This window comes from Podarcis liolepis (assembly GCF_965112155.1).
Source record: "Podarcis liolepis genome assembly, chromosome: 3".
Taxonomy (NCBI): domain Eukaryota; kingdom Metazoa; phylum Chordata; class Lepidosauria; order Squamata; family Lacertidae; genus Podarcis; species Podarcis liolepis.
The window spans coordinates 16101067-16116973 of NC_139557.1; the positions used below are offsets into that span (position 1 = coordinate 16101067).

At 45.0% G+C, this 15907-nt stretch overlaps 1 protein-coding gene across 1 annotated transcript in view; it reads right to left on the reverse strand.

Annotated features, from left to right (window-relative positions):
• SLC23A1 (solute carrier family 23 member 1) overlaps positions 1-3673 on the reverse strand; it is a 38260-nt gene extending 34587 nt beyond the window's left edge. The window contains exon 1 of the mRNA XM_083493789.1: positions 3448-3673. Coding sequence (XP_083349915.1) covers positions 3448-3483 — 36 coding nt within the window. The 5' untranslated portion in view covers positions 3484-3673. The remainder of the gene's footprint in view (positions 1-3447) is intronic.
• Positions 3674-15907: the final 12234 nt, after the last annotated feature.

Consider the following 15907-nt stretch of genomic DNA (forward strand, 5'->3'; position numbering starts at 1 on the left):
GCTTTGCTGATCAAACGATACTAGCTGTAACATTGCTAAAGGAATTCATGGTTCCATCGAGGATCCCCAAATAGTGGAGAGCCATAGAATGACAGCCACATCGACCCAGCTTTGGATGAACTGTTTGAATCCATTATGAAATATACTCGGAGTCGAGAGTGGATTTCATGCTCTTTATTTAGCTCATGGTGGTGAGGAGGAATGGGAGTTCCCCCAGAATGTCTGCTTTATATAAATTATTTACACAATGGGCCCCACGTGATTGGCTATTTCCGGGATTCTCCTGTAGGCCAATCAGGTTGCGGATTCATTTCTACCTGGAGCTGGATTGGGTGGCTCCTGTGGACCAATCAGACTGCTGCATTCTGGATCCTATTGTTCTAGGACCAATCAGACTGCTGCATTCTGAATCCTATTGTTCTAGGACCAATCAGACTGCTGCATTTTGGATCCTATTCAACTCAGTACATAACACATTATATAAGCAATATTGCAGGTATGTGGTTATTGGAGGATGTGGATACTGATGGGGGGGCTTTTTGCAATATTTTGGGTGCCTGCTTATACATAAAGGTACCTGCTTATACATAAAGATTATCAAGGGGGTGCCTCCTATGGGTGCCCTCAACTTCTGAAATGAGGATGGTAGCTATCGGAGAGGGAGTGCCTTTTCAGTGGTAGCGCGCCAGTTGTGGGTTGCTTTTCCCAAAGAAGTTTGCCAGGCACCTACTTAACTGTCCTTTCTACATCTACTTATTTTTAGATGCAGTTTCAACTCTGCTGACCTGACTGTTTTATGCTGCTTTTTTCCATTTTCCTTTTTGCTGCTGTTAGCAGCACCAGATGAACTACTCAAAGAGCGAGGAGCTTGACTTGAGACAAACAAAATGGAACAGTACACAAGTAACACATGTTGTTGCACAGGGCTACAGCCCAGTACTTATTTCAGTACTGGGCAATGTGCCCAGGAGTCCTGAGTTCAGTGTAAGAAGGTGGAGGCCAGAAAACGGTATGTGTGGCAAGCCGGACCTCAGGGGAGACTACAAGAGTTCAGCAATGAATGCTTTCTTTACCTGCCATCACTAGGGGTGCTTTGAGATGTGCACAGTTTAGCAGATCCAAATCACTGCTGTACTTTTTTTAAAGCTGAGAGTGGAATAACAACACTGAGAATCCAAATCACATCCTGTTGTTAATTGGGCTCTCTCTCTTTTATAATAATAATTTATTGTTTATACCCTGCCCATCTGGCTGGGTTTCCCCAGCCACTCTGGGTGGCTCCCAACAGAATATTAAAAACATGATAAAACATCCAACATTAAAAACTTCCCTAAACAAGGTTGCCTTCAGATGTCTTCTAAAAGTCAGATAGTTGTTTATTTCCTTGACAACTGATGGGAGGGCGTTCCATAGGGTGGGCGCCACTACCGAGAAGGCCCTCTGCTAGGTCCCTGTAACCTCACTTCTCACAGTGAGGGAACTGCCAGAAGGCCCTTGGAGCTGGACCTCAGTGTCTGGGCTGAACGATGGGGGTAGAGATGCTCCTTCAGGTATACAGTGGTACCTCAGGTTACATACGCTTCAGGTTACACACACTTCAGGTTACAGACTCCACTAACCCAGAAATAGTACCTCAGGTTAAGAACTTTGCTTCAGCATGAGAACAGAAATCGTGCTCCGGCGGCGCAGCAGCAGCGGGAGGCCCCATTAGCTAAAGTGGTGCTTCAGGTTAAGAACAGTTTCAGGTTAAGAACGGACCTCCGGAAAGAATTAAGTACTTAACCCAAGGTACCACTGTACTAGGCCAAGGCTGTTTGGGGCTTTAAAGGTCAGCACCAAGACTTTGCATTGTGCTCAGAAACATACTGGGAGCCAATGTAGGTCTTTCAGGACCAGTGTTATGTGGTCTCAGCAGCCACTCCCAGTCACCAGTCTAGCTGCCACATTCTGGATTAGTTGTAGTTTCCAGGTCACCTTCAAAGGTAGCCCCACGTAGAGCGCATTGCAGTAGTCCAAGCGGGAGATAACCAGAGCATGCACCACTCTGGTGAGACAGTCCGCGGGCAGGTAGGGTCTCAGCCTGCGTACCAAATGGAGCTAGTAAACAGCTGCCCTGGACAGAGAATTAACCTGCGCCTCCATGGACAGCTGTCAGTCCAAAATGACTCCCAGGCTGCGCACCTGGTCCTTCAGGGGCACAGTTACCCCATTCAGGACCAGGGAGTCCTCCACACCTGCCCACCCCCTGTCCCCCAAAAAGAGTACTTCTGTCTTGTCAGGATTCAACCTCAATCTGTTAGCCGCCATCCATCCTCTCTTTTCCCAATCCCTGCTTTGAGGTGGTTGTGGGTAGATTTTTATTGGGACCATTGTATGTGGGGAAAGGAGTAAACGCTCCCTTCCTCCAGTGCTCCCCCTTAACATGAATCCCTGCCCCATCTGCCCCAGGTGCAATTGAGAGGCTGCAGAGTAAATAAAATAAATACAGCAGTACCTCAGGTTAAGTACTTAATTCGTTCTGGAGGTCCATTCTTAACCTGAAACTGTTCTTATCCTGAAGCACCACTTTAGCTAATGGGGCTTCCTGCTGCCAGAGCACGATTTCTGTTCTCATCCTGAAGCAAAGTTCTTAACCTGAAGCACTATTTCTGGGTTAGCAGAGTCTGTAACCTGAAGCGTATGTAACCCGAGGTACCACTGTATTAGAATCAATGTGAAGCAGGGTTGATTTGTTATCTTGTTTGAAGAGATTTACTTTATTTTAAGCGAATGTCCCATGTTCCGTGAACTCCATGCAACATCTGTGGTCTGTTTTGATTCCCTATTTACCTTCCACAGTGCTAAAAAGAGTTTTCAATGTTTGTTCTCTGGTCTCGTGGTTTCCTTATCCTCTTTTAATAGCTACAAAATACACTTCCATCACCTTTGCCTCATGTAGAGATGGGGGAGAAAGTTGATTCAGTTTGGGTTGAAAGGAAAATCCACCTAATTCACGCTTTAAAAAGAGTGCGCAAACCTAAACCATCAATTGGAATTTGCACTTCTCTGAATTTTGCTGCGCAGTTCTTCAGCTGAGTAATGTGTGCAAAATCACATGTACTACGATAAAGTGTGCATAAAAATGCACATTGGTGGGGGGGGGAATTCAAAACCCATTGTTTCAGGCAAAACTGCTGCAAAAAAAATGTGTGTACTAGGCAGAATTGTGTACAAATGTGTATTTGGAAGAAAATTGCAATAAAATGGTGAACTTGCATGAGGATTTTTTTAAAAAAATGCAAACCAATGTAGAAATGCAGAGAATCAAACCTAAGACTAGAAAAAAATGATAAAGAGAGAGAAAAAAATTGACAGATTTCCTTATTCCTGGCCTTAAGCCATACTTAAACATTTCCAAGGAATAAATTTCATGCAGGTCTATATGTTAATTTGAAGCCGTCAATTTACCTTGAAGTGAGCCGGGCCTTCAGAGCTGCTTCCCATTCCTAGGCAGAAGCAAAGAAGGAGGAAGTCTGGCTCCAGGCATATTTATAATCTCTGTGAGGACTTTAGCCAACATACCAAAGATTGCCTGTCAATCTGTAACCGCAGCGATTGGCTGCTGATTGTGAAATAAATTTATGGTATTGAAAGCTCACACATCAGTCTCTATTGAGCAGGACATTACACGGATAAAACTCATCCCTACCCCAATTTCCAGAATGACAGTTTTCACAGCTTCGTTGGATAAACATTAATAGAATGGAGTTATTGCACAACCGACTGGCTAGATGATAGTTTGCAGAAAAATTCAACTGAGCCAGCCAGGATCCAAACGTGACATTTTGTTGGAAACCACAAAAACGAAAACATCTCAGTTAACATTGTTTTAATAGGTGGGTAGACGGCGAGAAAACAAGCCAGCCCACACTGTTTTCTTCCATATTTTTCTCTAGTACCCCTTCCCCAAATTGGACCACCCACCCTTTCCCCTATAACCCAGTAGTATTACACTGTGTGAATTACTTTAATTTCTACATCTCCACAGCCAAATCTCAGTCTGCACTGAGACACTAAGGTTATGAATGAGATCAAGCAGTTTCATTAATGATATAATTGTTCAAGAAAGAATAGGATGTAGAATAGAAAATAAACATATGATGATATCCAGCATAACTCAGAGTAGACCCATTGAAAATCATTGGACCAAAGTGACTTAAGTTTGCCAATTTCAATGGGTCTTCTCTCCATAGGACTTGGTTGGATATCGCCCACTAGCTGTGAATCAAAAAAGGCATACAGTGGTGCCCCGCAAGACGAATGCCTCACAAGACGGAAAACCCACTAGACGAAAGGGTTTTCCGTTTTTGAGCTGCTTCGCAAGACGATTTTCCCTATGGGCTTGCTTTGCAAGACGAAAACATCTTGCGAGTGTTCCGATTTCCCCCCGCTCCCCCCCTTTTCTAAGCTGCTAAACCGCTAATAGCGCTAATCCGCTAAGCTGCTAATAGGGTTGCTTCGCAAGACGAAAAAACCGCTAGACGAAGAGACTCGCGGAACGGATTAATTTCGTCTTGCGAGGCACCACTGTATATTATCGGCTTGACTGTAGTAGTTGTTTTCAAATCTGAAGATTTTTAAAAGCCGGGATATTGCATTAGAGATGGGAGCACATCTGCAATTACCTGCCCCTTGCTGTTCTTCACAATTCATTTCTGCTTGGGTTGTCTCTTATGAGTCTTTCTTAAGCAAATGTGCTCCACATCATATATACGCCCAGTGAAAAGCTGCTTTCTTCCTCCTTTCAAGAGTATGACTCTGGATTCCTTGTTTTGTTGCTAGTGGAGTTTTGGTTTTGTCTTTTTTTAAAACAACAACAACAACACTGAATTTGCATGTGCAGTGCCAGTACACACTCCAATATCTTTGCCCAACTGTGGCAAACCCCACCCACCCCACTTCCTTGAGCCATTTATCATGGGATTGTGAAGTAATCGAGGTAATCTAGGGCAATAAACAGCCCTCCTGGAAAAAAAGAAAGAAATAAGATGTCTGTTGGAGGGGAGGTGCTGAATAGGTGCACAATGCAAAATCTGTTTAAGACTGTTTTTAAAGGAAATGGTGGATCTGTGATTCTGTGGAGGGGAAGCAGCAATAGTGGAAGGGTGAGATGAAAGGTTGTTACTTAAATTTAGGGGAGAAACGAGTACTTTCTGCTATTAGATGATGTGGAAAGTTCCTGTTGGTTTTCAAAGATAAAGTGTTTACACAATACAAAATTTAATCTTACGAAAGCTTAGTTAGGCTGGCCTAATAAAGAAGACTCGGGGCATACCTGGATATGAAATAATACAACCAATTAATTTTTTTGTACAGTGGTGCCCCGCAAGACGAATGCCTCGCAAGACGAAAAACTCGCTAGACGAAAGTTTTTTTCGGTTTCGCGTTGCTTCGCTAGACGAATTTCCCTATGAGCTTGCTTCGCAAGATGAAAACGTCTTGCGCTTTTTTTTTAAAGCCTCTTGAAGCCTCTTGAAGAGGTGCAGTTGCGATGGACCGTGCTTCGCAAGACGCAAAACATCGCAAGATGAAAAGACTCGCGGAACCAATTCTTTTCGTCTTGTGAGGCACCACTGTACGTTTCGGACTAAACAAATATCGTTCTTCGCTTTCTCCCAAACAACAGTTCAGAAGGAAAGAGTCCTGTAATTTAGCGCAGCCAAGGCTGGCTCTGTGTTTGAATACTCTGTGTTCTAGAACATTCTGGGCACCATTTTTCACCAGCCCATTAGACTGTGGATATCTAGGACTTGGAAGTATTCACAGGGTCAGTGTTCCTTCACATTACAGTAGTACCTCAGGTTAAGTACTTAATTCGTTCCGGAGGTCCGTACTTAACCTGAAACTGTTCTTAACCTGAAGCACCACTTTAGTTAATGGGGCCTTCTGCTGCTGCTGCGCCGCTGGAGTACGATTTCTGTTCTCATCCTGAAGCAAAGTTCTTAACCCGAGGTAATATTTCTGGGTGAGCAGAGTCTGTAACCTGAAGTGTATGTAACCTGAAGCATATGTATCCCGAGGGACCACTGTACAAAGGAACACAGGGTCATTCCACGCCAAATCACCTGATTTTAATACTTGACCGTGCTCTCACGACTCAAATTTTCTTCAAAAAATATATATGAGATAACCTCAAATTAATATTTTAAGATTTTTTGGTCCAAAATTGGGCACAGGACAATTTTTTGAAAGTTTTGATTTTTGCGCGATTTAGGCTAATGCAATTTCTGTGTCGGTTTAGAAAAAAACCTCCTGTTTCACTCATTTTTCATGGCACCAGGTGATTTGGCGTGGAATGACCCCACAGGGATGCCATGTTTGGTCCCATCATTGTATTTGCATGTAACATCCTGCCCTCAGAAACACAGTGAGGATGGAGCATCTAGAGAGAACAATGATTGCACCTCAGCTGTAATGCAACTGTGAGTTGGTCTGTGAGAGGGCCTTCTCGGTAGTGGCGCCCGCCCTGTGGAACACCCTCCCATCAGATGTAAAAGGAAATAAACAACTATCAGACTTTTAGAAGACATCTGAAGGCAACCCTGTATCAGAAAATTTTTATGTCTAATATTTTTCCATTTTTTTATGTGTTGTAAGCCACCCACAGTGATTGGGGAAACCCAGCCAGATCGGTGGGGTATTACTATTACAGCGGTACCTCGGGTTACAGAAGCTTCCGCTAACCCAGAAATAGTACCTCGGGTAATAACTTTGTTTCAGGATGAGAACAGAAATCGTGCGGCGGCAGCGGGAGGCCCCATTAGCTAAAGTGGTATCTCAGGATAAGAACAGTTTCAGGTTAAGAACGGACCTCCAGAACGAATTAAGTTCTTAACCCGAGGTATCACTGTATTATTATTATTATTATTAGGTCACTGCCAAATGACTGGACAACAGGTGACAGGTACATATTTAATAACCACAAGGAAACATCATGTTTTTTCAGAGTGCCTACTACCATTACAAGAACAATGACAAAGAAGGAACAACAGTGCCAATTTTAATGTACAAATGGTTTAAAAGGACGACACATACCATAAATATACTTCTGCTGCAGATATTGGAAGCTCTCTCTAATCCATCTCTAAACAGTTGCACTCTGTCTTACCTCTTTGTCCCACCCGAGACCAGAAACAGGTTAGACAAGCCCAGGCTTGTCATGCTATAAGGCCTATTTCAGAGAAGGCAGTCTGGGTAAATAAGGAAATGTATTTCAGTTGACAGCCAAATTTCATATAAGTGTATAACAAAATCTCATTTTTGTAAAAGAGGAGTTGGTTCACGCTGTACTTCCTGGTTTCCACGCTGCACCTTCTGCCAAAAGGTGGCAAACACTAATATATATTCTGCCTCAAAGTCAATAATAAGAGAGACAGGAACACTTCAGCATGGAGGGTGTTCCACAAATGGGGAGCTGCCACGGAAAAGGCCCTGTCATGGGGCAGCAGCACCAACAAGGTTTCACCTGACATGAATTCTGATGTGTTTCATATGTATGGCAGCTGGAGTAGCCTGATCATTTCTACCGGAAATGTTTACATAGTCCACTCCCGTGGTACCTTCTGCTCCATGCTGGTGATGCTCAGAAAAGGCACTGTTGTTGCTGCCATGTAACCACGCAATCCACTCTAATTATCTGAATGGGATAGGACAATGTTCTAAAAAGTACAGGACGAGCTCCATGATCACTGCAGATGGTGACAGCAGCTACGAAATTAAAAGACGCCTGCTTCTTGGGAGAAAAGCGTTGACAAATCTAGACAGCATCTTAAAAAGCAGAGACATCACCTTGCCAACAAAGGTCCATATACCGAATTTTTCGCCCCATAGGACGCACTGGCAAATAGGACGCACCAAGTTTTTTGGGGGGGAAATAAAGAAAAAAAAATTATTTCCCCCCCAGGCGCTTGTGGGGCCGGCAGCGGGGAGAAGCGCTCTTCTCTCCGCCGCCCGCCTGCAGACCAGGTCCGGGGACAGCAGGAAGACGCGCTGCGCCTCCCAGCTGTCCCCGGAGCTTGTGGGGCAGGCAGCGGGGAGAAGCGCTCTTCTCCCCGCCGCCCGCCTGCAGACCAGGTCCAGGGACGGTGGGAAGACGCGCTGCGCCTCCCAGCTGTCCCCGGAGCTTGCGGGGCTGGCGGCGGGGAGAAGCACGTGTCTCCCCGCCGTCAGCCTCCAAACCACATCGGGAGACAGTGGGATGGCGGCATTCCGCCTCCCCGCTGTCCCCCGACCTTGTGGGGCTGGCGCTGCGGCTCTCCTGAAGCCTGGAGAGTGAGAGGGGTCAGTGCGCACCGACCCCTCTCGCTTTCCAGGCTTCAGCGAAAGCCTGCATTCGCCCCATAGGACGCACACACATTTCCCCTTCATTTTTGGAGGGGAAAAAGTGCGTCCTATAGGGCGAAAAATATGGTAGTTAAAGCTATGGTTTTCCCAGTAGTGATGTATGGAAGTGAGAGCTGGACCATAAAGAAGGCTGATTGCTGAAGAATTGATCCTTTTGAATTCTGGTGCTGGAGGAGACTCTTGAGAGTCCCATGGACTGCAAGAAGATCAAACCTATCCATTCTAAAGGAAATCAGCCCTGAGTGCTCACTGGAAGGACAGATGCTGAAGCTGAGGCTCCAATACTTTGGCCACCTCATGAGAAGAGAAGACTGCCTGGAAAAGACCCTGATGCTGGGAAAGATGGAGGGCACAAGGAGAAGGGGACAACAGAAGACGAGATGGTTGGACAGTGTTCTTGAAGCTACCAGCATGAGTTTGACCAAACTGCGGGAGGCAGTGGAAGACAGGAGTGCCTGGCGTGCTCTGGTCCATGGGGTCACGAAGCGTCGGACACGACTAAACAACAACATTGAAATCCTCTCACAGAAAGGCTTGTGTCCACAGCACTACACTGATTTCCTCAGGTGGTTGAAAAGATACCCTGGTGGGCTTTTCTCGTGCCATAGTTCTTGGTGAAATAGCTTGGTCACCATCTTTTTGTGTGAAGAGTATATCTCTCAGTACCCATTCGTTTAATTTTAAAAAGAAACAAGTGATTAGCAAGGAAAGAGTAAGGTGAATGCCATTGTGAGTGGCCTTTGGAGGACACTGGAGACAGAAAAGTTGTGATCATCAATTCTCCCCTTATGGTGAGGAATGCGTAGCAGAATTATTAGAATAAGAACAAAGAGAGGCAGAATGCTAAACTGTTGGCAGAGAAAGTTGCTCATTCCAGTGTACAGTCATTGAATTCAGGACTTTTGGCCAGTGTCAGCAAGGAAATGGTTAGATTCAGCACTTACAATTCAGGCTTTGCCACATACTCAGATCAAAGTCCATCTCTTTAACCACAGCTCTTTTAACTAGGGGTCTATTAATAAAAGTTGCAGAGAAATTAAGAATTAACTTCTTTGCAAGGCCTCAAAGAACATTTGCTACTGTTTTAGTTGAGAAGCAAGTTTTTACAAGCTGGTGAGACCGCAAATACGCTAAAGACGTTAAAGAAGGTTCCCCTTCACCTTCCTCAAGGACCCCACAGATTGTCCCCCAAATCCAGGTGTTTTTTTTTTAAAAAAAATTAAGAATGCAAGTGCAAACCACACATATAAGATTAATGAATAATCGGGAAGAATACTACTGGAACCTTTCCTCTTGTATTGCTGAAACTGTAAGAGCAACAGCAGTTTGGGGAGGAGGGAGGAGGAAAGATAAAAGCAACTGAACTTGATAACTAGACTCCATTCTGTAGAAAAATGGAGTCTGTTTATCATTTACTAAAATTACAAAAGGCAAGATTTTAATCTATACTCATTAGAAGGAGTGTATTATATGGATCACATATTATTGCTTTGATATGTGATTAGTGTTGTTGATATTGCTATCATTTAAGGAAAGTAGAGATTAATAATTATATACAGGTGCAATATATTTATTCTTTTATGACAGTATTTTAAATGAATTATAAAATCTCTCCACTAGTTATATGATCTTTATTATTATTATTTATGTTTTTATATACCGCACTTCATCCAAAGGTCACATTTAGTTAGTATACAATGGAATATTATCTCTATCAAATCTTTTAAATTTTTTATGATTTTTAGTAATGCAGTAGCATATTTATATTATTCTGTGCTATCAAAAAATATATCTTTTTCTTTCTTTCTTTCTTTCTTTCTTTCTTTCTTTCTTTCTTTCTTTCTTTCTTTCTGGAATGCATACAAGGAATACACAAAGGCAGCAAAGACACATGCAGGAAAAATGAAAATGAATACATTCTGCTGGTTTATTTATTTTTTAAACCCAAGATTCTACTTTAAACACATCATCATAAGGCCCTCAGGCTACCATCCCATAATGGAATTGCTGGTACAACTTGTATAAGTGAGGTACCAGTTTGCTGAAAGCCATTAAACCAAAAACCTTGAATCCAGGCAATATGGAGGACGAGCCTGCTGCAGATCTTAGTAATTTGTGCTCTAAGGACTTGTCAAGCATGTTATGGTAGCTTCCAGGTGCAATTTGTTCATATACTGTACTGGCAAATTCAGGTAGTGCAGTTATAGTTGATCAGGAAGTCTTGCACAGCAAACCCAGGAAAATGCACCGGAAAGTGTGGGATAATGCTTGCTTTGATGTGATGTCAATTCACCTTCCCACAAACATATCAGAATGAGTGCTCATTAAATAGCCCACTCACAAGTCCTTTTAAATGTGTTTGTGAGAGTGATGGGTTATTGGTTTCCTTTTGATTTCCTTCTTGTTTTTATTCTACACTCTGTGCTCTCATTTTGTACTTAGATGTTGTGAAACTGCCCTGTGATCTGCGGATGTTGTTGTTGTTGGCGTCCGTCTGTCTCGAGAGACAATGGAGTACACCTCCAGAGGTTGCAGTCAAACTGCTGGAGAATCGCAGCGCCTGCTGTGGCTGCAGAGAGGTAACTTGTCATTGCTGCCTCCAGGGCTGGCTTACCCATAGGCGCTAAGGGTGCGGGGCACCCGGGCACTGGGCTCTCAGGGGCGCCAGGCTGAGAGTCCGGGGCCGAGATTTGGAGTCTGGGGATTGAAGAGCCAGGCCAGGCGACAGCCGCAGCAGAGCAGAGCTCATCGGAGCGCCACAGGCTTATCTGTGCCGGTACTGAGGCAGCCGGCTGGCTCTCCCCTCCTGTGTGCCTGGGATTCGTCACATGAGGCGCACAGCTTCTCTCTAAAGCCTCTGTGGGATTTGCTCCTTCCTCCACGTACAGCGGCATGGGAGAGAGTTGTGTGCCTTTTTTTTAAAAAAAAATGTTTATTAGAGTTTCACAAACAATAAAAAGTTTCAAAATTTAAACATAAGAAAAACTACAAAAATGAAAAAATACAAAAACAAAACACATAAAAAATACACAATAGAAAACAGTTAACAAAAGAAGGGAAGGAAAAAAGGAAAGGAAAGAAAAACCAAAAAAAAAAAAAAAACCAACAGAAAATAGATTAGTATTTTCATATCTTATACTTCATTCACTAGTTTCTTGACCTCCTCACACCTCCCACTTTGTATTCCAGTTCAGATATTAAATTCAGCAAGTCCTTACCCTTTAGCATTTATCCTCACTCAAGATATTAACCTATTATAAATATCAATTTTCCAGTTATCGATCCCTATTTACATTTTCTTAGAAATCTTTTTACCAATACCACTTATTTTCCTTCAGACATCGTTTTAACATTCCTTAATTTTACAGTGCTTCTGCAAGTAGTCTTTAAATTTCTTCCAGTCTTCCTCCACCGACTCTTCTCCCTGGTCACGAATTCTGCCAGTCATTTCTGCCAGTTCCATGTAGTCTATCACTTTCATCTGCCATTCTTCCAGTGTGGGTAGCTCCTGTGTCTTCCAATACTTCGCGATGAGTAGTCTTGCTGCTCAACAACTCTGAGCTGCCCCCCTAAAATAGCTCAACAACTTTGGCCTGCCCCCCCCCCCAAATTGGGGGTGCTGGGCAGTTTTTTGCACCCCGGCGCCACATATGCTAAAGGCGGCCCTGGCTGCTTCCCACATTGTTTTTGCAGCACTGAAATGACCTCTCTGAGGTGCAAGCCAGGGCAGCGTGTATGGAGGTGTTGGGCTGCCCAGACTACAAGCCCCCCTTCTTGGCCCCATTGATAGGGTGGACAAACTGCCCCAGAAGGATGCGTCTGTCTCCCATCAGAGGTACAACCCCTCCCCTGGCACCCATAACCCCCTCTTTGGATGAAGGGTGGCATATAAATTTAATTCGTCGTCATCTAGTCTCCAAACAAATCATGATGAATGTGAAATAAACAGGTTGTCTAATGGGACGCGGGTGGCGCTGTGGTCTAAACCACTGAGCCTCTTGGACTTGCCAATTGGAAGGTTGGCGGTTCGAATCCACTCGACGGAGTGAGCTCTCGTTGCTCTGTCCCAGCTCCTGTCAACCTAGCAGTTTGAAAGCACACCAGTGCAAGTAGATAAATAGGTACCGCTGCGGCGGGAAAGTAAACAGCGTTTCTGTGCGCTGCTCTGGTTTCTGTCACGGTTTTTCGTTGCACCAGAAGCAGTTTGGTCCTGCTGGCCACATGACCTGGAAAGCTGCCTGTGGACAAACGCCAGCTCCCTTGGCCTAAAAACGAGATGAGCACTGCAACCCCAGAGTCGCCTTTGACTGGACTTAACTGTCCAGGGGTCCTTTACCTTTTACCTTGAAATAAAAAAACTAAGGTCTTGTCTATATAATAAATGTTCATAAATGTACCAAGCAAACACATACATAAATAAATAAATAAACAAACCACATGTCTGAAGCAGCACAGGAAAACAGACATGAAGCCATTTTTGGCTCCCAAACTGACCAAATGTTTTTTCTGCAAAGTCAAAGGAAAATGGAAAAGCCTCCCCATTGTCTTTTTCTTCACAAATCCTGTCTTAAGGGTATGTCTGTGTATGAGTAGGCTGACCTGGCTCAGGAAGTAAGTATTTATCATTACAAAAGACTGGCCAGGCTCCCCAGGGTATCCAATCAAGTAAGCATTAACAGGTAACCTGCCAGACAGGAGGTAAACAACCACTCAGATTTCTGCTGTAGACCGCCCTTTCTGTGATGTAGGTATGATATTTCTGGGGGGGTGGTCTTGGACTCCAAGGCGGGCAATTTAAAATGTCTATATAAAGGCGGGCACACCTAGGTTCTGGGTCCTCCTCCCTTCCTGCGTGTGAGGGGAGCACCCTGTTGCAACAGTTCAATAAAGATCAGGCTTACTAGCTGCTTTGCTTCTCCATATTCTCTGGTTGGCCTCTGTTCTTTTCTCCGACCAATGGAGAACCTACAAAGGACTCTATAAGGGCTCTTGTGTCCCCCATAAAGGAATAAGGGCAGATTTTCGTTTAGTACATCCTTTACCAAACAGGTTGTCTAGAACAGTGTTTCCCAACCTTTTTTGGACAAAGGCACACTTGTTTCATGAAAAAAATCTCGAGGCACACCACCATGCCAGATGGGGAAAGGTCACTTTTTACTTATGTAAAAAAAAAATAAAAAATAGTAACAGCATAGAAGGTAATGGTTAGGCTAGCATCCCTCTTCCAAATATGCTAGGTTTTTATTTGCAGGGACTGTTCTACATGGGAAAGCATTCAGCACTGTCATTCTCCCATCTCCCATCTGCCATCTGAATTGGTACTATTCTGGGTCAACTTACTCTGCTGCATGTGTAGATGAAAATGGCACCAAGTGTGGGGGAGGGGGCAGAACAGGTTTCAGATACAAGATATTAAGCATACACGTACTTCAGATTGAACTGGTTGCTTGCTTTGCAAGTTTTCATTTCCCAAATGACTGCCTTGGCAAGCGCAATACCTACCAGGCTCAACGCCGGTCTCGCGCTGCCGCTTCCCGCGCTCTCAAGGACCCGGGAGGAGGAAGGCGTGAAGGGAATCCCGAAGGCGCGAAAACCTCGCGCATGCGCAGGCCTTCCGCCTGCGACAGCCCAGTAGGCCGGCTGAAGCGAGCGGCGATGGGATGTGGGAGGGAGCTCGCTCGCCGCCCCGCGTGTGCCTATGTGGGGCACGTTACAGCCCCGTGACGTCAGCGCCACGCAGGCAGCCAGGCAGGCAGACGGCGAGAGCCCCGCGCTGGGCGGCCTCTCCTCGCCGCCGCCGCCCCGCCTCTTGCCGCCCGACTCGCCCGCCTCCCTCCCACGGCACACCAGGCAACGTCTCGCGGCACACTAGTGTGCCGCGGAACACCGGTTGGGAAACACTGGTCTAGAAGCACCCCATGAAAGCATTATGGGTGAAACCCTCTGGGCATGACAACTGAGCTTGGTTGGTGCTGCTGCTGTTTGCCTCTTGCCATGCTCTGATCCTCACAGAGTGAAGATCAGGACTCTGCCGTCCTTTTCCGTTATGCTAACTTTTGCTGCCACACAGAGGCACTGTGGAGGAAAAGGCAGGGGAAGTTCTACTACCAAAACAAGCTTATGAGTTAGAGGAGTTGAGTGCTAGCTGTTGGGAGTTTGTTACCGGGGTGGGGGGAATCGTAGTTCTGAAAGGGGTAAACCACAGTTCCCAGAATTTCTTTGTGGGGCAAACTGCTTTAAATGTGCAGTGGCGTGCGGTGAATATTTTTGTAGGGGAACAGTTGGGGCCAGAGGTGCTACCATGTGAGGGCGATTGGGGGGGGGCAGATGATGGGATGTGGGCATTGCACTCTCTCCCTAAACTGGGCAGAAACTCCCCAAATTTGGGAAGGAGGTGCCAGGCCTCTGATAGGATGCTTGAGCCCTGCTGCCTCCTTCTTAAAGCCGGGCAAATCTGTGAGTCCTGGTCTGTACTATGATGTGCTGTGCATTTTGTAAAACGCTTTATGAGTCAATATCAATGTTAATTGGTTTTCCATCACAAAAAACCCCACTAAGGGGGTATGGAATTATGCAACCCCTGAGCCAAGGAGATAAGTCACTATAAAACCTTTCGGAGACATCTGAAAGCAACCCTGTTATAGGGAAGGTTTTTAACTGCTGAATGTGTTATTATGTTTTTACACATGTTGGGACCCACCCAGAGTGGCTGGAGCAACTCAATCAGATGGTCAGGGTATAAATAGTAAAATTATCGTCATTATTAAATAAAAAGGTAAAGGGACCCCTGACCATTAGGTCCAGTCACAGACGACTCTGGGGTTGCGGCGCTCATCTCGCTTTATTGGCCAAGGGAGCTGGCGTACAGCTTCCAGGTCATGTGGCCAGCATGACTAAGCCACTTCTGGTGAACCAGAGCAGCGCATGGAAACGCCGTTTACCCTCCCGCTGGAGTGGTACCTATTTATCTACTTGCACTTTTACATGCTTTCGAACTGCTAGGTTGGCAGGAGCTGGGACAGAGCAACGGGCGCTCACCCCGTTGTGGGGATTTGAACCGCCGACCTTCTGATCGGCAAGCCCTAGGCTCTGTGGTTTAACCCATCGCGCCACCTGCGTCCCATTATTAAATAGGACACCCCTATTTTCACTGGAGAAATGTTGGAGGGTGTGTCATGCTCAGAGTAGACCCATTGAAATTAATGGACAAGGCTAACTTAGATCCTTGGGGCTAACTGGGTATATTTTAAGTAATCATACCCTCCAACATGTCTTGAGTAAACTGTGATTGGATATTACTGTATACATTCCTATATATTAATTTTTACTTATTGTCACCCACCATGGAGGCCTGAAAGATTGCGCGTAAACATTTAAAATAAATGTTTGATTCCAGGCCAAATCAACAGAGCATAACACCTCAACTGGTTGGGGAGTTAAATGAGAATTGGGAATCCCCTTGGCAACTGCTTAGACCCTCACACAGACTTTACATTTTGAAAATTGTCATTGTAAAGGAATCCAC